Genomic DNA, 16,386 nt, shown 5'->3' on the forward strand with positions numbered 1-16,386 from the left:
AGAGTGACAGACTGTCAGAGAGAGAGGGGAGATGTAACAGAGAGAGAGAGAGAGACTGTCAGAGAGAGAGGGGAGCTGTAACACAGAGAGAGAGAGAGACTGTCAAACAGAGAGGGGAGCTGTAACACAGAGAGAGAGAGAGACTGTCAGAGAGAGAGGGGAGCTGTAACACAGAGAGAGAGAGAGAGATGGTCAGAGAGAGAGGGGAGCTGTAACACAGAGAGAGAGAGACTGACAGTGAGAGAGAGGGGAGCTGTGACACAGAGAGAGAGAGAGAGAGAGACTGTCAGAGAGAGACGGGAGATGTAACACAGAGAGGGAGAGAGAGAGAGACTGTCAGAGAGAGGGAGCTGTAACACAGAGAGAGAGAGAGACTGTCAGAGAGAGAGGGGAGCTGTAACACAGAGAGAGAGAGAGAGAGACTGTCAGAGAGAGGGGGGAACTGTAACACAGAGAGAGAGAGAGAGACTGTCAGAGAGAGAGTGGAGATGTAACACAGAGAGAGAGAGAGAGAGACTTTCAGAGAGAGAGGGGAGCTGTAACAGAGAGAGAGAGAGACTGTCAGAGAGAGAGGGGATGTGACACAGAGAGAGAGAGAGAGAGAGAGACTGTCAGAGAGAGGGAGCTGTAACACAGAGAGAGAGAGAGAGACTGTCAGAGAGAGAGGGGAGCTGTAACACAGAGAGAGAGAGAGAGAGACTGTCAGAGAGAGGGGGGAACTGTAACACAGAGAGAGAGAGAGAGACTGTCAGAGAGAGAGTGGAGATGTAACACAGAGAGAGAGAGAGAGAGACTTTCAGAGAGAGAGGGGAGCTGTAACAGAGAGAGAGAGAGACTGTCAGAGAGAGAGGGGAGATGTAACACAGAGAGAGAGAGAGCGAGACTGTCAGAGAGAGAGGGGAGCTGTAACACAGAGAGAGAGAGAGAGAGAGAGACTTTCAGAGAGAGGGGGAGCTGTGACACAGAGAGAGAGAGAGAGACTGTCAGAGAGAGGGGGGAACTGTAACACAGAGAGAGAGAGAGAGACTGTCAGAGAGAGAGGGGAGATGTAACACAGAGAGAGAGAGACTTTCAGAGAGAGGGGGTGCTGTAACACAGAGAGAGACAGAGACTGTCAGAGAGAGAGGGGAGATGTAACACAGAGAGAGAGAGACAGAGATGGTCAGAGAGAGAGAGGGGAGCTGTAACACAGAGAGAGAGAGACTGTCAGAGAGAGGGGGGAGCTGTAACACAGAGAGAGAGAGAGACTGTCAGAGAGAAGAGGAGCTGTAACACAGAGAGCGAGAGAGACTGTCAGAGAGAGAGAGGGGAGCTGTAACACAGAGAGAGAGCGAGAGAGACTGTCAGAGAGAGAGGGGAGCTGTAACACAGAGAGAGAGAGAGATGGTCAGACAGAGAGAGGGGAGCTGTAACACAGAGAGAGAGAGAGAGACTGTCAGAGAGAGAGTGGAGATGTAACACAGAGAGAGAGAGAGAGAGACTTTCAGAGAGAGAGGGGAGCTGTAACAGAGAGAGAGAGAGACTGTCAGAGAGAGAGGGGAGATGTAACACAGAGAGAGAGAGAGCGAGACTGTCAGAGAGAGAGGGGAGCTGTAACACAGAGAGAGAGAGAGAGAGAGAGACTTTCAGAGAGAGGGGGAGCTGTGACACAGAGAGAGAGAGAGAGACTGTCAGAGAGAGGGGGGAACTGTAACACAGAGAGAGAGAGAGAGACTGTCAGAGAGAGAGGGGAGATGTAACACAGAGAGAGAGAGACTTTCAGAGAGAGGGGGTGCTGTAACACAGAGAGAGACAGAGACTGTCAGAGAGAGAGGGGAGATGTAACACAGAGAGAGAGAGACAGAGATGGTCAGAGAGAGAGAGGGGAGCTGTAACACAGAGAGAGAGAGACTGTCAGAGAGAGGGGGGAGCTGTAACACAGAGAGAGAGAGAGACTGTCAGAGAGAAGAGGAGCTGTAACACAGAGAGCGAGAGAGACTGTCAGAGAGAGAGAGGGGAGCTGTAACACAGAGAGAGAGCGAGAGAGACTGTCAGAGAGAGAGGGGAGCTGTAACACAGAGAGAGAGAGAGATGGTCAGACAGAGAGAGGGGAGCTGTAACACAGAGAGAGAGAGAGAGACTGTCAGAGAGAGAGGGGAGATGTAACACAGACAGAGAGAGAGAAAGAGAGACTGTCAGAGAGAGAGGGGAGCTGTAACACAGAGAGAGAGAGAGAGACTGTCAGAGAGAGAGGGGAGCTGTAACACAGAGTGAGAGAGAGACTCTCAGAGAGAGAGTGGAGGTGTAACACAGAGAGAGAGTGACAGACTGTCAGAGAGAGAGGGGAGATGTAACAGAGAGAGAGAGAGAGAGACTGTCAGAGAGAGAGGGGAGCTGTAACACAGAGAGAGAGAGAGACTGTCAAACAGAGAGGGGAGCTGTAACACACAGAGAGAGAGAGACTGTCAGAGAGAGAGGGGAGCTGTAACACAGAGAGAGAGAGAGAGATGGTCAGAGAGAGAGGGGAGCTGTAACACAGAGAGAGAGAGACTGACAGTGAGAGAGAGGGGAGCTGTGACACAGAGAGAGAGAGAGAGAGACTGTCAGAGAGAGACGGGAGATGTAACACAGAGAGGGAGAGAGAGAGAGACTGTCAGAGAGAGGGAGCTGTAACACAGAGAGAGAGAGAGACTGTCAGAGAGAGAGGGGAGCTGTAACACAGTGAGAGAGAGACTGTCAGAGAGAGAGGGGAGATGTAACACAGAGAGAGAGAGAGAGAGAGAGACTGTCAGAGAGAGGGAGCTGTAACACAGAGAGAGAGAGAGAGACTGTCAGAGAGAGAGGGGAGCTGTAACACAGAGAGAGAGAGAGAGAGACTGTCAGAGAGAGGGGGGATCTGTAACACAGAGAGAGAGAGAGAGACTGTCAGAGAGAGAGTGGAGATGTAACACAGAGAGAGAGAGAGAGACTTTCAGAGAGAGAGGGGAGCTGTAACAGAGAGAGAGAGAGACTGTCAGAGAGAGAGGGGAGATGTAACACAGAGAGAGAGAGAGCGAGACTGTCAGAGAGAGAGGGGAGCTGTAACACAGAGAGAGAGAGAGAGAGAGACTTTCAGAGAGAGGGGGAGCTGTGACACAGAGAGAGAGAGAGAGACTGTCAGAGAGAGGGGGGAACTGTAACACAGAGAGAGAGAGAGAGACTGTCAGAGAGAGAGGGGAGATGTAACACAGAGAGAGAGAGACTTTCAGAGAGAGGGGGTGCTGTAACACAGAGAGAGACAGAGACTGTCAGAGAGAGAGGGGAGATGTAACACAGAGAGAGAGAGACAGAGATGGTCAGAGAGAGAGAGGGGAGCTGTAACACAGAGAGAGAGAGACTGTCAGAGAGAGGGGGGAGCTGTAACACAGAGAGAGAGAGAGACTGTCAGAGAGAGAGAGGAGCTGTAACACAGAGAGCGAGAGAGACTGTCAGAGAGAGAGAGGGGAGCTGTAACACAGAGAGAGAGCGAGAGAGACTGTCAGAGAGAGAGGGGAGCTGTAACACAGAGAGAGAGAGAGATGGTCAGACAGAGAGAGGGGAGCTGTAACACAGAGAGAGAGAGAGAGAGACTATCAGAGAGAGAGAGGAGCTGTAACACAGAGAGAGAGAGACTGTCAGAGAGAGAGGGGAGCTGTAACAGAGAGAGAGAGAGACTGACAGAGAGAGAGGGGAGCTGTTACACAGAGAGAGAGAGAGAGAGAGATGGTCAGAGAGAGGTGGAGCTGTAACAGAGAGAGAGAGAGACGGTCAGAGAGAGGGGAGATGTAACACAGAGAGAGAGAGAGAGACAGACTGTCACAGAGAGAGGGGAGCTGTAACACAGAGAGAGAGAGAGACTGTCAGAGAGAGGGGAGCTGTCACACAGAGAGAGATAGAGAGAGATGGTCAGAGAGAGGGGGAGCTGTAACACAGAGAGAGAGAGAGAGAGAGACGGTCAGAGAGAGGGGAGCTGTAACACAGAGAGAGAGAGAGAGAGACTGTCAGAGAGAGAGAGGAGCTGTAACACAGAGAGAGAGAGATGGTCAGAGAGAGAGGAGAGCTGTAACACAGAGAGAGAGAGATGGTCAGAGAGAGAGGGGAGCTGTAACACAGAGAGAGAGAGAGAGAGAGACTGTCAGAGAGAGAGGGGAGCTGTAACACAGAGGGAGGGAGCGAGTCCGTACCTGTTTGTGTCCATCCTTGTCCTGCTCCAGGATTCTCAGAGTGTAGTTCATCCGCTGGCCCTTACTGTTAAACTCCACCCGGCCTGTCAGACCCTCATACTCAACCTGGGGGGCGAGAGAGACCGGGGTTTGGAGGGAGAGAGAGAGAGAGGCGGGGGTTTGGAGGGGGGGTGTGAGAGACGGGGGTTTGGAGGGGGAGAGAGACCGGGGTTTGGAGGGAGAGAGAGAGAGAGATGGGGGTTTGGAGGGAGAGAGAGAGAGGCGGGGGTTTGGAGGGGCGGTGAGAGAGACGGGGGTTTGGAGGGGCGGTGAGAGAGACGGGGGTTTGGAGGGGGAGAGAGAGAGATGGGGGTTTGGAGGGGGAGAGAGAGAGGCGGGGGTTTGGAGGGGGGGTGTGAGAGACGGGGGTTTGGAGGGGGAGAGAGACCGGGGTTTGGAGGGAGAGAGAGAGAGAGATGGGGGTTTGGAAGGGGAGAGAGAGAGAGGCGGGGGTTTGGAGGGGGGGTGTGAGAGACGGGGGTTTGGAGGGGGAGAGAGAGAGATGGGGGTTTGCAGGGGGAGAGAGAGAGAGGCGGGGGTTTGGAGGGGGGGTGTGAGAGACGGGGGTTTGGAGGGGGAGAGAGAGAGATGGGGGTTTGGAGGGGGAGAGAGAGAGAGACGGGGGTTTGGAGGGGCGGTGAGAGTGACGGGGGTTTGGAGGGGGAGAGAGAGAGATGGGGGTTTGGAGGGAGAGAGAGAGAGGGATTGGGAGGGGAAGTGAGACAGGGATTGTTGGGGAGAGAGACAGGGGTTTGATGGGGGAGAGAGACAGGGGTTTGGCGGGGGGAGAGAGACAGGGGTTTGGGGTGGGGAGAGAGACGGGGGTTTGCGGGGGGGAGAGAGACGAGGGTTTGCGGGGGGAGAGAGACGAGGGTTTGCGGGGGGAGAGACAGGGGTTTGGGGGCGGAGAGAGACAGGGGTTTGGGGTGGGAGAGAGACGGGGGTTTGGGGGGAGAGAGATGAGGGTTTGGGGGGAGAGAGACGAGGGTTTGGGGGTGGGAGAGACGGGGGTTTGGGTGGGAGAGAGACGGGGGTTTGGGTGGGAGAGACGGGGGTTTGGGTGGGAGAGAGACGAGGGTTTGGGGGGAGAGAGACGAGGGTTTGGGGGGAGAGAGACGAGGGTTTGGGGGGGGGGGAGAGACAGGGGTTTGGGATGGGGGGAGACGGGAATTTGTGGGAGGGAGAGAGACGGGGGGGTTTGGGGGGGAGAGAGAGACGGGTGTTGGGGGGGAGAGAGACGGGGGTTTGGGGGGGAGAGAGACGGGTGTTGGGGAGGGAGAGAGAGACGGGGGTTTGGGGGGGAGAGAGACGGGAGTTTGGGGGGAGAGAGACGGGAGTTTGGGGGGAGAGAGACGGGAGTTTGGGGGGAGAGAGATGGGGGTTTGGGGGGAAGAGAGACGGGGGTTTGGGGGGAAGAGAGACGGGGGTTTGGGGGAAGAGAGACGGGGGTTTGGGGGGGAGAGAGACGGAGGTTTGGGGGGGAGAGAGACGGGAGTTTGGGGGGAGAGAGACGGGAGTTTGGGGGGAGAGAGATGGGGGTTTGGGGGGAAGAGAGACGGGGGTTTGGGGGGAAGAGAGACGGGGGTTTGGGGGGGAGAGAGACGGAGGTTTGGGGGGGAGAGAGACGGGAGTTTGGGGGGAGAGAGACGGGAGTTTGGGGGGAGAGAGACGGGAGTTTGGGGGGGAGAGAGACGGGTGTTAGGGAGGGAGAGAGACGGGGGGTTTGGGGGGGAGAGAGACGGGAGTTTGGGGGGGGAGAGAGACGGGGGTTTGGGGGGAGAGAGATGGGGGTTTGGGGGGAAGAGAGACGGGGGTTTGGGGGGGAGAGAGACAGAGGTTTGGGGGGGAGAGAGACGGGAGTTTGGGGGGAGAGAGACGGGAGTTTGGGGGGAGAGAGACGGGAGTTTGGGGGGGAGAGAGACGGGTGTTAGGGAGGGAGAGAGACGGGGGGTTTGGGGGGGAGAGAGACGGGAGTTTGGGGGGGGAGAGAGACGGGGGTTTGGGGGGAGAGAGATGGGGGTTTGGGGGGAAGAGAGACGGGGGTTTGGGGGGGAGAGAGACGGAGGTTTGGGGGGGAGAGAGACGGGAGTTTGTAGCGGGGGAGAGTCGGGGGTTTGGGGCGGGAGAGAGACGGGGGTTTGTAGCGGGGGAGAGAGACGGGAGTTTGTGGGGGAGTAGAGACGGGGGTTTGGCGGGGAGTAGAGACGGGGGTTTGGCAGGGAGAGAGATGGGGATTTGAGAGGGGGGAGAGAGGGGGCAGAGAGAGACAGAGAGGGGGCCAGAGGTGTGGGAGAGAGATGGGGGTAGAGAGAGGGGGAGAGAGGGGGAGAAAGATGGGGGGAGAGAGGGGGGAGAGGGAGAGAGAGGGGGGTGAGAGAGGAGGGGAGAGAGAGACGGGGGAGAGAGGGGGGAGAGGGGAGAGAGGGGGTGAGGGAGAGAGCGAGGGGGAGAGAGGGAGGAGAGAGAGATGGAGGGGGGAGAGGGGGGAGAGAGAGGGGGTGAGACAGGGGGGGAGAGGGAGAGAGAGGAGAGAGAGGGGGGTGAGAGAGGAAGGGAGAGAGAGTGGGGGAGAGAGGGGGGAGAGGGGTTGAGGGGGGAGAGGGGAGAGAGGGGGAGAGGGGAGAGAGGGGGTGAGGGGGGAGGGGGAGAGAGAGAGGGGGTGAGGAGAGAGGGGGTGAGGGGGGAGGGGGAGAGCGAGAGGGGGGAGAGAGGGAGGAGAGAGAGATGGAGGGGGGAGAGAGGGGTGGAGAGAGAGTGGGGAGAGAGGGAGGGGGGAGGGAGGGCGAGAGAGGGGGGAGAGAGATGGAGGGGGAAGAGAGGGGGACAGAAAGGGGGGAAGAGAGGGGGACAGAGAGGGGGGAAGAGAGTGCGGGAGAGAGAGAGGGGGCAGAGAGGGGGCAGAGAGAGAGGGGGCGGGGGGGAGAGAGAGGGGGGTGAGAAGGGGGGAGAGAGAGATGTGGGGGAGAGAGAGGGGAGAGAGAGTGTGGGAGAGAGAGAGGGGGAGAGAGTGTGGGGGAGAGAGTGTGGGGGAGAGAGTGTGGGGGAGAGAGAGGGGGGAGAGAGTGGGGGGGAGAGAGGGGGGAGAGAGAGGGGGGAGAGAGGGAGGGAGACAGATGGAGGGGGTGAGGGGGGAGAGAGAGACGGGGGGGAGAGAGAGACGGGGGGGAGAGAGAGAGTGGAGAGACGGGGGGGAGAGGGGGTGGGGGGGAGGGTGGAGAGAGACGGGCGGGAGAGGGGGTGGGGGGGGAGGGTGGAGAGAGACGGGGGGAGAGGGGGTGGGGGGGAGGGTGGAGAGAGACGGGGGGAGAGGGGGTGGGGGGAAGCGTGGGGAGAGAGGGGGTGAGGGGAGAGGGGGTGAGGGGGGGAGGGGGAGAGAGAGGGGGAGAGAGAGTGGGGGGAGAGAGAGGGGGAGAGAGAGTGGGGGGTGAGAGAGAGTGGGGGGAGAGAGAGGTGGGGAGAGAGGGGGGAGAGAGATGGAGGAGAGAGGGGATGAGGGGGGAGGGTGGGGAGAGAGGGTGTGGGGGGAGGGGGGAGAGAGGGGGGAGAGGGGGGAAGGGGAGAGGGGGGAAGGGGAGAGAGAGGGGAGAGAGAGAATGGGAGAGAGAGGTGAGGAGAGAGAGAGGTGAGGAGAGAGAGAGGGGGGAGAGAGAGTGGGGGAAGAGAGTGGGGGGAGAGAGAGTGGGGAGTGAGAGAGTGGGGAGTGAGAGTGGGGGAGAGAGGGGGGAGAGAGATGGAGGGGGTGAGAGAGGTGGTGAGAGAGAGACAGGGGGAGAGAGAGGGTGGAGACAGATGGGGGGGTGAGGGGGTGAGGGGGGAGAGAGGGGGAGAGAGGGGGAAGAAAGTAGGGGGGAGAGAGAGAAAGGGGAAAAAAGGGGGGTGGGGGGAGGGGGGTAGAGAGAGGGGGGACAGAGTGGGGGGGGGGAGAGAGGGTGAAGAGGGAGTGGGGGGGAGAGAGGGTGAAGAGGGAGAGGGGGAGGGAGAGAGGTGGGAGAGGGGGGGAAGATGGGGAGAGGAGGATGGAGGGGAGGAGAGGATGGAGAGAGGTGAGAGCGGGGGAAGGGGAGAGGGGACGGAGGGAGGTGAGGGGTGGGGAGAGAGAAAGTGGAGAGGGGGAAGTAAAATTGAAATCCAGCCCCAAAAGGTAATACTCGCTGTGAGAGTGGGCTGGGGAAATAGCTGGTTTGTGATGTGCAGGGGACAGGCCTGGGCATTTCTGGGAGATCGGGAAAACAAGATGGAGTAGATGTTCAGGCAGAGCAGCAGCACAGGGGGGGGGGGGGTGGTCCCACTGGTGGGAACTGGACGGGGGGTGGGGAGGACAGTGAGCAGACACCATTAGAACTGCATCAGGAAGGCAGAACATTCCAGAGTCAGCTCAGACACAAGGGGGTTTGACAAGTTTGTTGAACAAGGCTGAGGTGTTGAGGAATTGGATGAAAACACGGCATTGACGTCTCGGAGGGAGAGGGTAGAGGTGGAGCTCAGTCTCCCAGGGTCTCCCAGGGGCTAATGGAGGGAGGACAGGACGTGGTGTTACAGTATTGATCAGGGACTCGATAACAGGAAGGGGGGGGGGGGGGGCATGTGAGACAGCTCCTCCCAAGGACAGGTAAATCTGAAAAAGCACGCTCACATCCCTGAGAGGGAACACGGGTTTCCCTCCCTCACAGGCCGAACGGCACAAATTCAGGCCAGTCACAGCGGACAGCACAGTGACCGTTGGGAATTAAACTGACCCCACCATGAACTGGGATAGTCACAGAGTGAGAGGTTTCAAGGGAGCATGGTCTGATGGGGAAACAGCCAGGGGACTGGGTGGGGTAAGGGGGGAAACAGTCAGGGGACTGGGTGGGGTAAGGGGGGAAACAGGCAGGGGACTGGGTGGGGTAAGGGGGGAAACAGCCAGGGGACTGGGTGGGGTAAGGGGGGAAACAGCCAGGGGACTGGGTGGGGTAAGGGGGGAAACAGTCAGGGGACTGGGTGGGGTAAGGGGGGAAACAGGCAGGGGACAGGGTGGGGTAAGGGGGGAAACAGGCAGGGGACTGGGTGGGGTAAGGGGGGAAACAGCCAGGGGACTGGGTGGGGTAAGGGGGGAAACAGCCAGGGGACTGGGTGGGGTAAGGGGGGGAAACAGCCAGGGGACTGGGTGGGGTAAGGGGGGAAACAGGCAGGGGACTGGGTGGGGTAAGGGGGGAAACAGCCAGGGGACTGGGTGGGGTAAGGGGGGAAACAGCCAGGGGACTGGGTGGGGTAAGGGGGGAAACAGCCAGGGGACTGGGTGGGGTAAGGGGGGAAACAGCCAGGGGACTGGGTGGGGTAAGGGGGGAAACAGGCAGGGGACTGGGTGGGGTAAGGGGGGAAACAGCCAGGGGACAGGGTGGGGTAAGGGGGGGGCAGGGTGGGGTAAGGGGGGCGGACAGGGTGGGGTAAGGGGGGAAACAGGCAGGGGACAGGGTGGGGTAAGGGGGGGGCAGGGTGGGGTAAGGGGGGCGGACAGGGTGGGGTAAGGGGGGAAACAGGCAGGGGACTGGGTGGGGTAAGGGGGGGACAGGGTGGGGTAAGGGGGGGGACAGGGTGGGGTAAGGGGGGGGACAGGGTGGGGTAAGGGGGGAAACAGGCAGGGGACTGAGTGGGGTAAGGCACCCTCAACCTAACCCTCACCCTCACCCCTAACCCTCACCCACACTCCTCACCCCTCACCTAACCCTCACCCTCACCCCTAACCCTAACCCTAATTCCACTCCTCACCCTTAATCCTAACCCTAATCCTCACCCTCACCCCTAACCCTAACCCTAACCCTAACCCTAACCCTAACCCTAATTCCACTCCTCACCCTTAATCCTAACTCTAACCCTCACCCTCAACCCTCAGCCTCACCCCTAACCCTCACCCTCACCCCTAACCCTCACCCTAACCCTCACCCATAACCCTCACCTCTCACCCTCACCCTAACACTAACCCTCACCCCTCATCCCCACCCTCACACTCACCCCTAATCCTCACCCTCACCCTCACCTCTAATCCTCATCCTCACCCTCAACCTCACCCCTAATCCTCATCCTCACCCTCACGCCTAACCTTAATCCTAACCCTCACCCTCACCCCATCACCCTCACACTCACCCCTAACCCTCAGCCTCACCCTCATCCCTCAACCCTAACCCTCACCCTCATCCTCACCCTCATTCTCACCCCTAACCCTCACCCTCACCCTCACCCCTAACGTTCACCCTCACCCTAACCATCACCCTCACCCCCACATCTAACCCACACACTCACCCTCACCCTAACCCTCACCCTCACCACTAACCCTCACCCTCACCCACACGCCTATCCTTAACCCTAACCCTATCCCTCACCCTGACCCCAACCCTAACACTGATCCTGACCCTAACCCTAACCCAACTACCCTCACTCTAAACCTAACCCTAACCCTATCGCAGCTAACCCTCACCCTTACCCTCACCCTCACGCCTAACCTTAACCCTAAACCTCACCCTCACCCTGGCATTAACCCTGACCCTAACCCTAACCCTATCGCAGGCGACCCTGACCCTAACCCTGACTCTGACCTTGATGCTAACCCTAACGCTTACCCTGATCCTAACCCTGATCCTAAACCTAACCCTAACCCTATCCCTAACCCAAACCCTAACACTAACCCTGACCTTGACCGTGACCCTAACCCTGACCCTGACCCTAACCCTGACCCTAACCCTAAACCTAACCCGAACCCTGACCCTAACCCTAATCCTGACCCTGACCATATCCCTGACCCTATCCCTGACCCTGACCCTAACTCTAACCCTAAACCTAACCTGACCCTAACCCTAACCCAACCACCCTCACCCTAACCCTAACCCTATCGCAGGCGACCCTGACCCTAACCCTGACCCTGACCTTGATGCTAACCCTAACGCTTACCCTGATCCTAACCCTGATCCTAAACCTAATCCTATCCCTAACCCAACCCTAACCCTAACACTAACCCTGACCTTGACCGTGACCCTAACCCTGACCCTAACCCTGACCCTAACCCTAAACCTAACCCGAACCCTGACCCTAACCCTAATCCTGACCCTGACCTTATCCCTGAGCCTATCCCTGACCCTGACCCTAACTCTAACCCTAAAACTGACCCTGACCCTAACGCTAACCCAACCACCCTAACCCTAACCCTATCGCAGGTGACCCTGACCCAAACCCTGACCCTGACCTTGATGCTAACCCTAACGCTTACCCTGATCCTAACCCTGATCCTAACCCTAACCCTATCCTTAACCCAAACCTAACCCTAACACTAACCCTGACCTTGACCGTGACCCTAACCCTGACCCTGACCCTGACCCTAACCCGAACCCTGACCCTAACCCAGACCCTAACCCTAACCACCCTGACCCTAACTCTAACCCTAACCCTGACCCTGACCCTGACCCTAATCCTGACCCTAATCCTGACCCTAACCCGAACCCTGACCCTAACCCAGACCCTAACCACCCTGACCCTAACTCTAACCCTAACCCTAACCCTAACCACCCTGACCCTAACCCGGAGCCTGACCCTGACCCTAACCTTGACCCTAACCCTGACCCTAACCCTTGACCCTAACCACCCTAACCCTAACCCGGAGCCTGACCCTGACCCTGACCCTAACCTTGACCCTAACCCTGACCCTAACCCTTGACCCTAACCACCCTAACTCAAACCCTGACCCTAACCCTGACTCTGACCCTAACACGGACCCTGACCCTAACCCTGACCCTGACCCTAAACCTGACACTAAACCTATCCCTAACCCTAACCCATACCCTGACCCTAACACCTAACTTTGACCCTAACCCTGACCCTGACCCTAATCCTAACCCGGAGCCTGACCCTGACCCTAACCTTGACCCTAACCACCCTAACTCTAACCCTGACCCTAACCCTGACTCTGACCCTAACACGGACCCTGACCCTAACCCTGACCCTGACCCATACCCTGACCCTAACACCTAACTTTGACCCTACCTTGACCCTGACCCTAACCCTGACCCTGACCCTAACCCTGACCCTAACCCCAACCCAAAACCTAACTCTGACCCTCCCCCGACCCAAACCCTACCCTAACCCTCATCCTGAACCTGACCCTAACACTGACCCTATCCATAACACTAACACTAACCCTAACCCGGACCCTAACCCTGATCCTATCCCAATCCTAACCCTGACCTTGACCCTAACCTTAACCCTCACCCATACCCTGACCCTAACACCTAACTTAGATCCTAACCCTGACCCTGACCCTAACCCTAACCCATACCCTGTCCCTAACACCTAACTTTGACCCTGACCTTGACCCTAACCCTAACCCAGACCCTGACCCTAACCCTATCCCTAACCCTAACCCTGACCCTAACCCATACCCTGACACTAACCCAAACCCTAACCCTAACCCTATCCCTAACCCTAACCCTAACCCTAACCCTAACCCTAACCCAGACCCTGACCCTAACCCTAACCCTAACCATGACGCTCCCCCGACACAAACCCTACCCTAACCCTCATCCTGACCCTGACCCGGACCCTAACCCTGACTCTAACACTGACCCTAACCCTGAACCTGACCCTAACCCTGACCCTGATCCTATCCCTGATCCCAATCCTAACCCTGACCTTGACCCTAACCCAGACCCTAACCCTAACCCTAACCCTTACCCTAACCCTGATCCTAACCCTAACCCCTAACTATGACCCTAACCCTGACCCTTACCCTTACCCTAACCCTAACCCTGATCCTAACCCTAACCCTAACCCTAACCCAGACCCTTACCCTCACCCTGACCCTAACGCTGAGCCTGACCCTAACCCTGAGCCTGATCCTAACCCTGAGCCTGATCCTAAACCTGAGCCTGAACTTGACCCTAACCACCCTAACTCAAACCCTGACCCTGACCCTGACTCTGACACTAACCCTGACTCTGACCCTAACACGGACCCTGACCATAACCTTGACCCTGACCCTAACCCTGACCCGAACACCTAACCCTGACCCTAACCCTGACCCTAACCCCAACCCTAAACCTAACCCTGACCCTAAACCTAACCATGACCCTACCCTGACCCTAACCCTCATCCTGAACCTGACCCTAAACCTGACCCTATCCCGGACCCTAACCCTGACCCTAACCCTGAACCTGACCCTAACCCTGACCCTAACCCTGACCCTAAACCTGACCCTATCCCTGATCCCAACCCTAACCCTGACCTTGACCCTAACCCAGACCCTAAACCTAACCCTGCAGCTATCCCTGACTCTGACTCTAACCCTGACCCTGACCTATCCCTAAACCTAACACAGATCCTACCCCTGACCCTGACCCCATCCCTCACCCAAACCCTCACACTGACCCTGACCCTACCTTGACCCTGACCCTAACCCTGACCCTAACGCTGAGCCTGATCCTAACCCTGAGCCTGACCCTAACCCTGACCCTAACCACCCTAACCCAAACTCTGACCCTGACCCTGACTATAGCCCTAAACCTAACCCTAACCTCTAACCCTAAACCTAACCCTGACCCTAACCCTAAACCTAACCCTGGCCCTGATCCTCCCCTGTTCCTAACCCTCACCCTGACCCTGACCCTGACCCTAACCCTGGCCCTATCCCTGTCCCTAGCCCTCACCCTGACCCTAACGCTGAGCCTGACCCTAACCATGAGCCTGATCCTAACCCTGAGCCTGAACTTGACCCTAACCTTGACCCTAACCACCCTAACTCAAACCCTGACCCTGACCCTGACTCTGACCCTAACACGGACCCTGACCATAACCTTGACCCTGACCCTAACCCTGACCCTAACCCCAATCCTAAACCTAACCCTGACCCTAAACCTAACCATGACCCTCCCCTGACCCTAACCCTACCCTAACCCTCATCCTGACCCTGACCCTAACCCTGACCCTAACCCCAACCCTAAACCTAACCCTGACCCTAAACCTAAACATGACCCTCCCCTGACCCTAACCCTACCCTAACCCTCATCCTGAAGCTGACCCTAACCCTGACCCTATCCCAGACCCTAACCCTGATCCTAACCCTGAACCTGACCCTAACCCTAACCCTGACCCTGACCCTAAACCTGACCCTATCCCTGATCCCAACCCTAACCCTGGCCTTGACCCTAACCCTAATCCAGACCTTAAACCTAACCCTGAACCTAACCCGGACTCTGACTCTAACCCTGACCCTGACCCTATCCCTAAAATTAACCCTAACCCCTAACCCTGAACCTAACACTGATCCTACCCCTGACCCGGACCCCAACCCTCACCCAAACCCTCACACTGACCCTGATCCCAACCGTGACCCTAACCTTGACCCTGACCCTAACCCTAACCCTGAGCCTGATCCTAACCCTGAGCCTGACCCTAACCCTGACCCTAACCACCCTAACCCAAACTCTGACCCTGACCCTGACCATAGCCCTAAACCTAACCCTAACCTCTAACCCTAACCCTGACTCTGACCCTAACCCTGACACTGACACTAACCCTGACCCTAACCACCCTAACCCTAACCCTGATCCTAACCCTAACCCTAAACCTAACCCTAACATCTAACCCTAACACTGACCCTGAATCTAACCCTGACCCTAACCTTGACCCTGACCCTAACCCTGACCCTGACCCTAACCCTGTCCCTGACCCTAATCCGAACCCTAAACCTAACCCTAACCCTAACCCTATCCCTGACCCTAATCCGAACCCTAAATCTAACCCTGACCCTAATCCGAACCCTAAACCTAACCCTGACCCTAACCCTAAACCTAACCCTTGCCCTGAACCTCCCCTGTTCCTAACCCTCACCCTGACCCTGACCCTGACCCTAACCCTGGCCCTAACCCTGTCCCTAGCCCTCACCCTGACCCTAACGCTGAGCCTGACCCTAACCCTGAGCCTGAACTTGACCCTAACCTTGACCCTAACCACCCTAACTCAATCCCTGACCCTAACCCTGACTCTGACACTAACCCTGACTCTGACCCTAACACGGACCCTGACCATAACCTTGACCCTGACCCTAACCCTGACCCAAACACCTAACCCTGACCCTGATCCTAACCCTGACCCTAACCCCAACCCTAAACCTAACCCTGACCCTAAACCTAAACCTAACCATGACCCTCCCCTGACCCTAACCCTACCCTAACCCTCATCCTGAAGCTGACCCTAACCCTGACCCTAACCCCAACCCTAACCCTGATCCTAACCCTGAACCTGACGCTGACCCTGACCCTAAACCTGACCCTATCCCTGATCCCAACCCTAACCCTGGCCTTGACCCTAACGCTAACCCAGACCCTAAACCTAACCCTGAACCTAACCCTGACTCTGACTCTAACCCTGACCCTATCCCTAAACTTAACCCTAACCTCTAACCCCGAACCTAACACTGATCCTACCCCTGACCCTGACCCCAACCCTCACCCAAACCCTCACACTGACCCTGACCCCAACCCTGACCCTAACCTTGACCCTGACCCTAACCCTGACCCTAACCCTGACCCTAACCACCCTAACCCAAACTCTGACCCTGACCCTGACCATAGCCCTAAACCTAACCCTAACCTCTAACCCTAACCCTGACTCTGACCCTAACCCTGACCCTGACACTAACCCTGACCCTAACCCTCACACTGACCCTGACCCCAACCGTGACCCTAACCACCCTAACCCTAACCCTGATCCTAACCCTAACCCTAACCATAGCCCTAAACCTAACCCTAACATCTAACCCTAACACTGACCCTGAATCTAACCCTGACCCTAACCTTGACCCTGACCCTAACCCTGACCCTGACCCTAACCCTGTCCCTGACCCTAATCCTGACCCTAATCCGTAACCCTAAACCTAACCCTGACCCTAACCCTTGCCCTGATCCTCCCCTGTTCCTAACCCTGACCCTAGCCCTAACCCTGACCCTAATCCTGACCCTAATCCGAACCCTAAACCTGACCCTATCCCTAAACCTAACCTTGGCCCTGACCCTCCCCTGTCCCTAACCCTCACCCTGACCCTAGCCCTAACCCTGACCCTAACCCTGACCCTAATCCTGATCCTATCCCTGACCCTGACCCTAACCCTGACCCTGAACCTAAACCTGACCCTATCCCTGATCCC

At 57.4% G+C, this 16,386-nt stretch overlaps 1 protein-coding gene across 1 annotated transcript in view; it reads right to left on the reverse strand.

Moving 5' to 3' along the window:
- grik5 (glutamate receptor, ionotropic, kainate 5) overlaps positions 1–16,386 on the reverse strand; it is a 164,186-nt gene that overhangs the window by 71,767 nt on the left and 76,033 nt on the right. The window contains exon 8 of the mRNA XM_087980816.1: positions 4,182–4,286. Within this exon, the coding sequence (XP_087836942.1) occupies positions 4,182–4,286 (105 nt within the window). The remainder of the gene's footprint in view (positions 1–4,181; positions 4,287–16,386) is intronic.

This window comes from Chiloscyllium plagiosum, unplaced genomic scaffold (assembly GCF_037043375.1).
Source record: "Chiloscyllium plagiosum isolate Xiang-an unplaced genomic scaffold, Cpla_swu_hap1 HiC_scaffold_38, whole genome shotgun sequence".
Lineage (NCBI taxonomy): Eukaryota > Metazoa > Chordata > Chondrichthyes > Orectolobiformes > Hemiscylliidae > Chiloscyllium > Chiloscyllium plagiosum.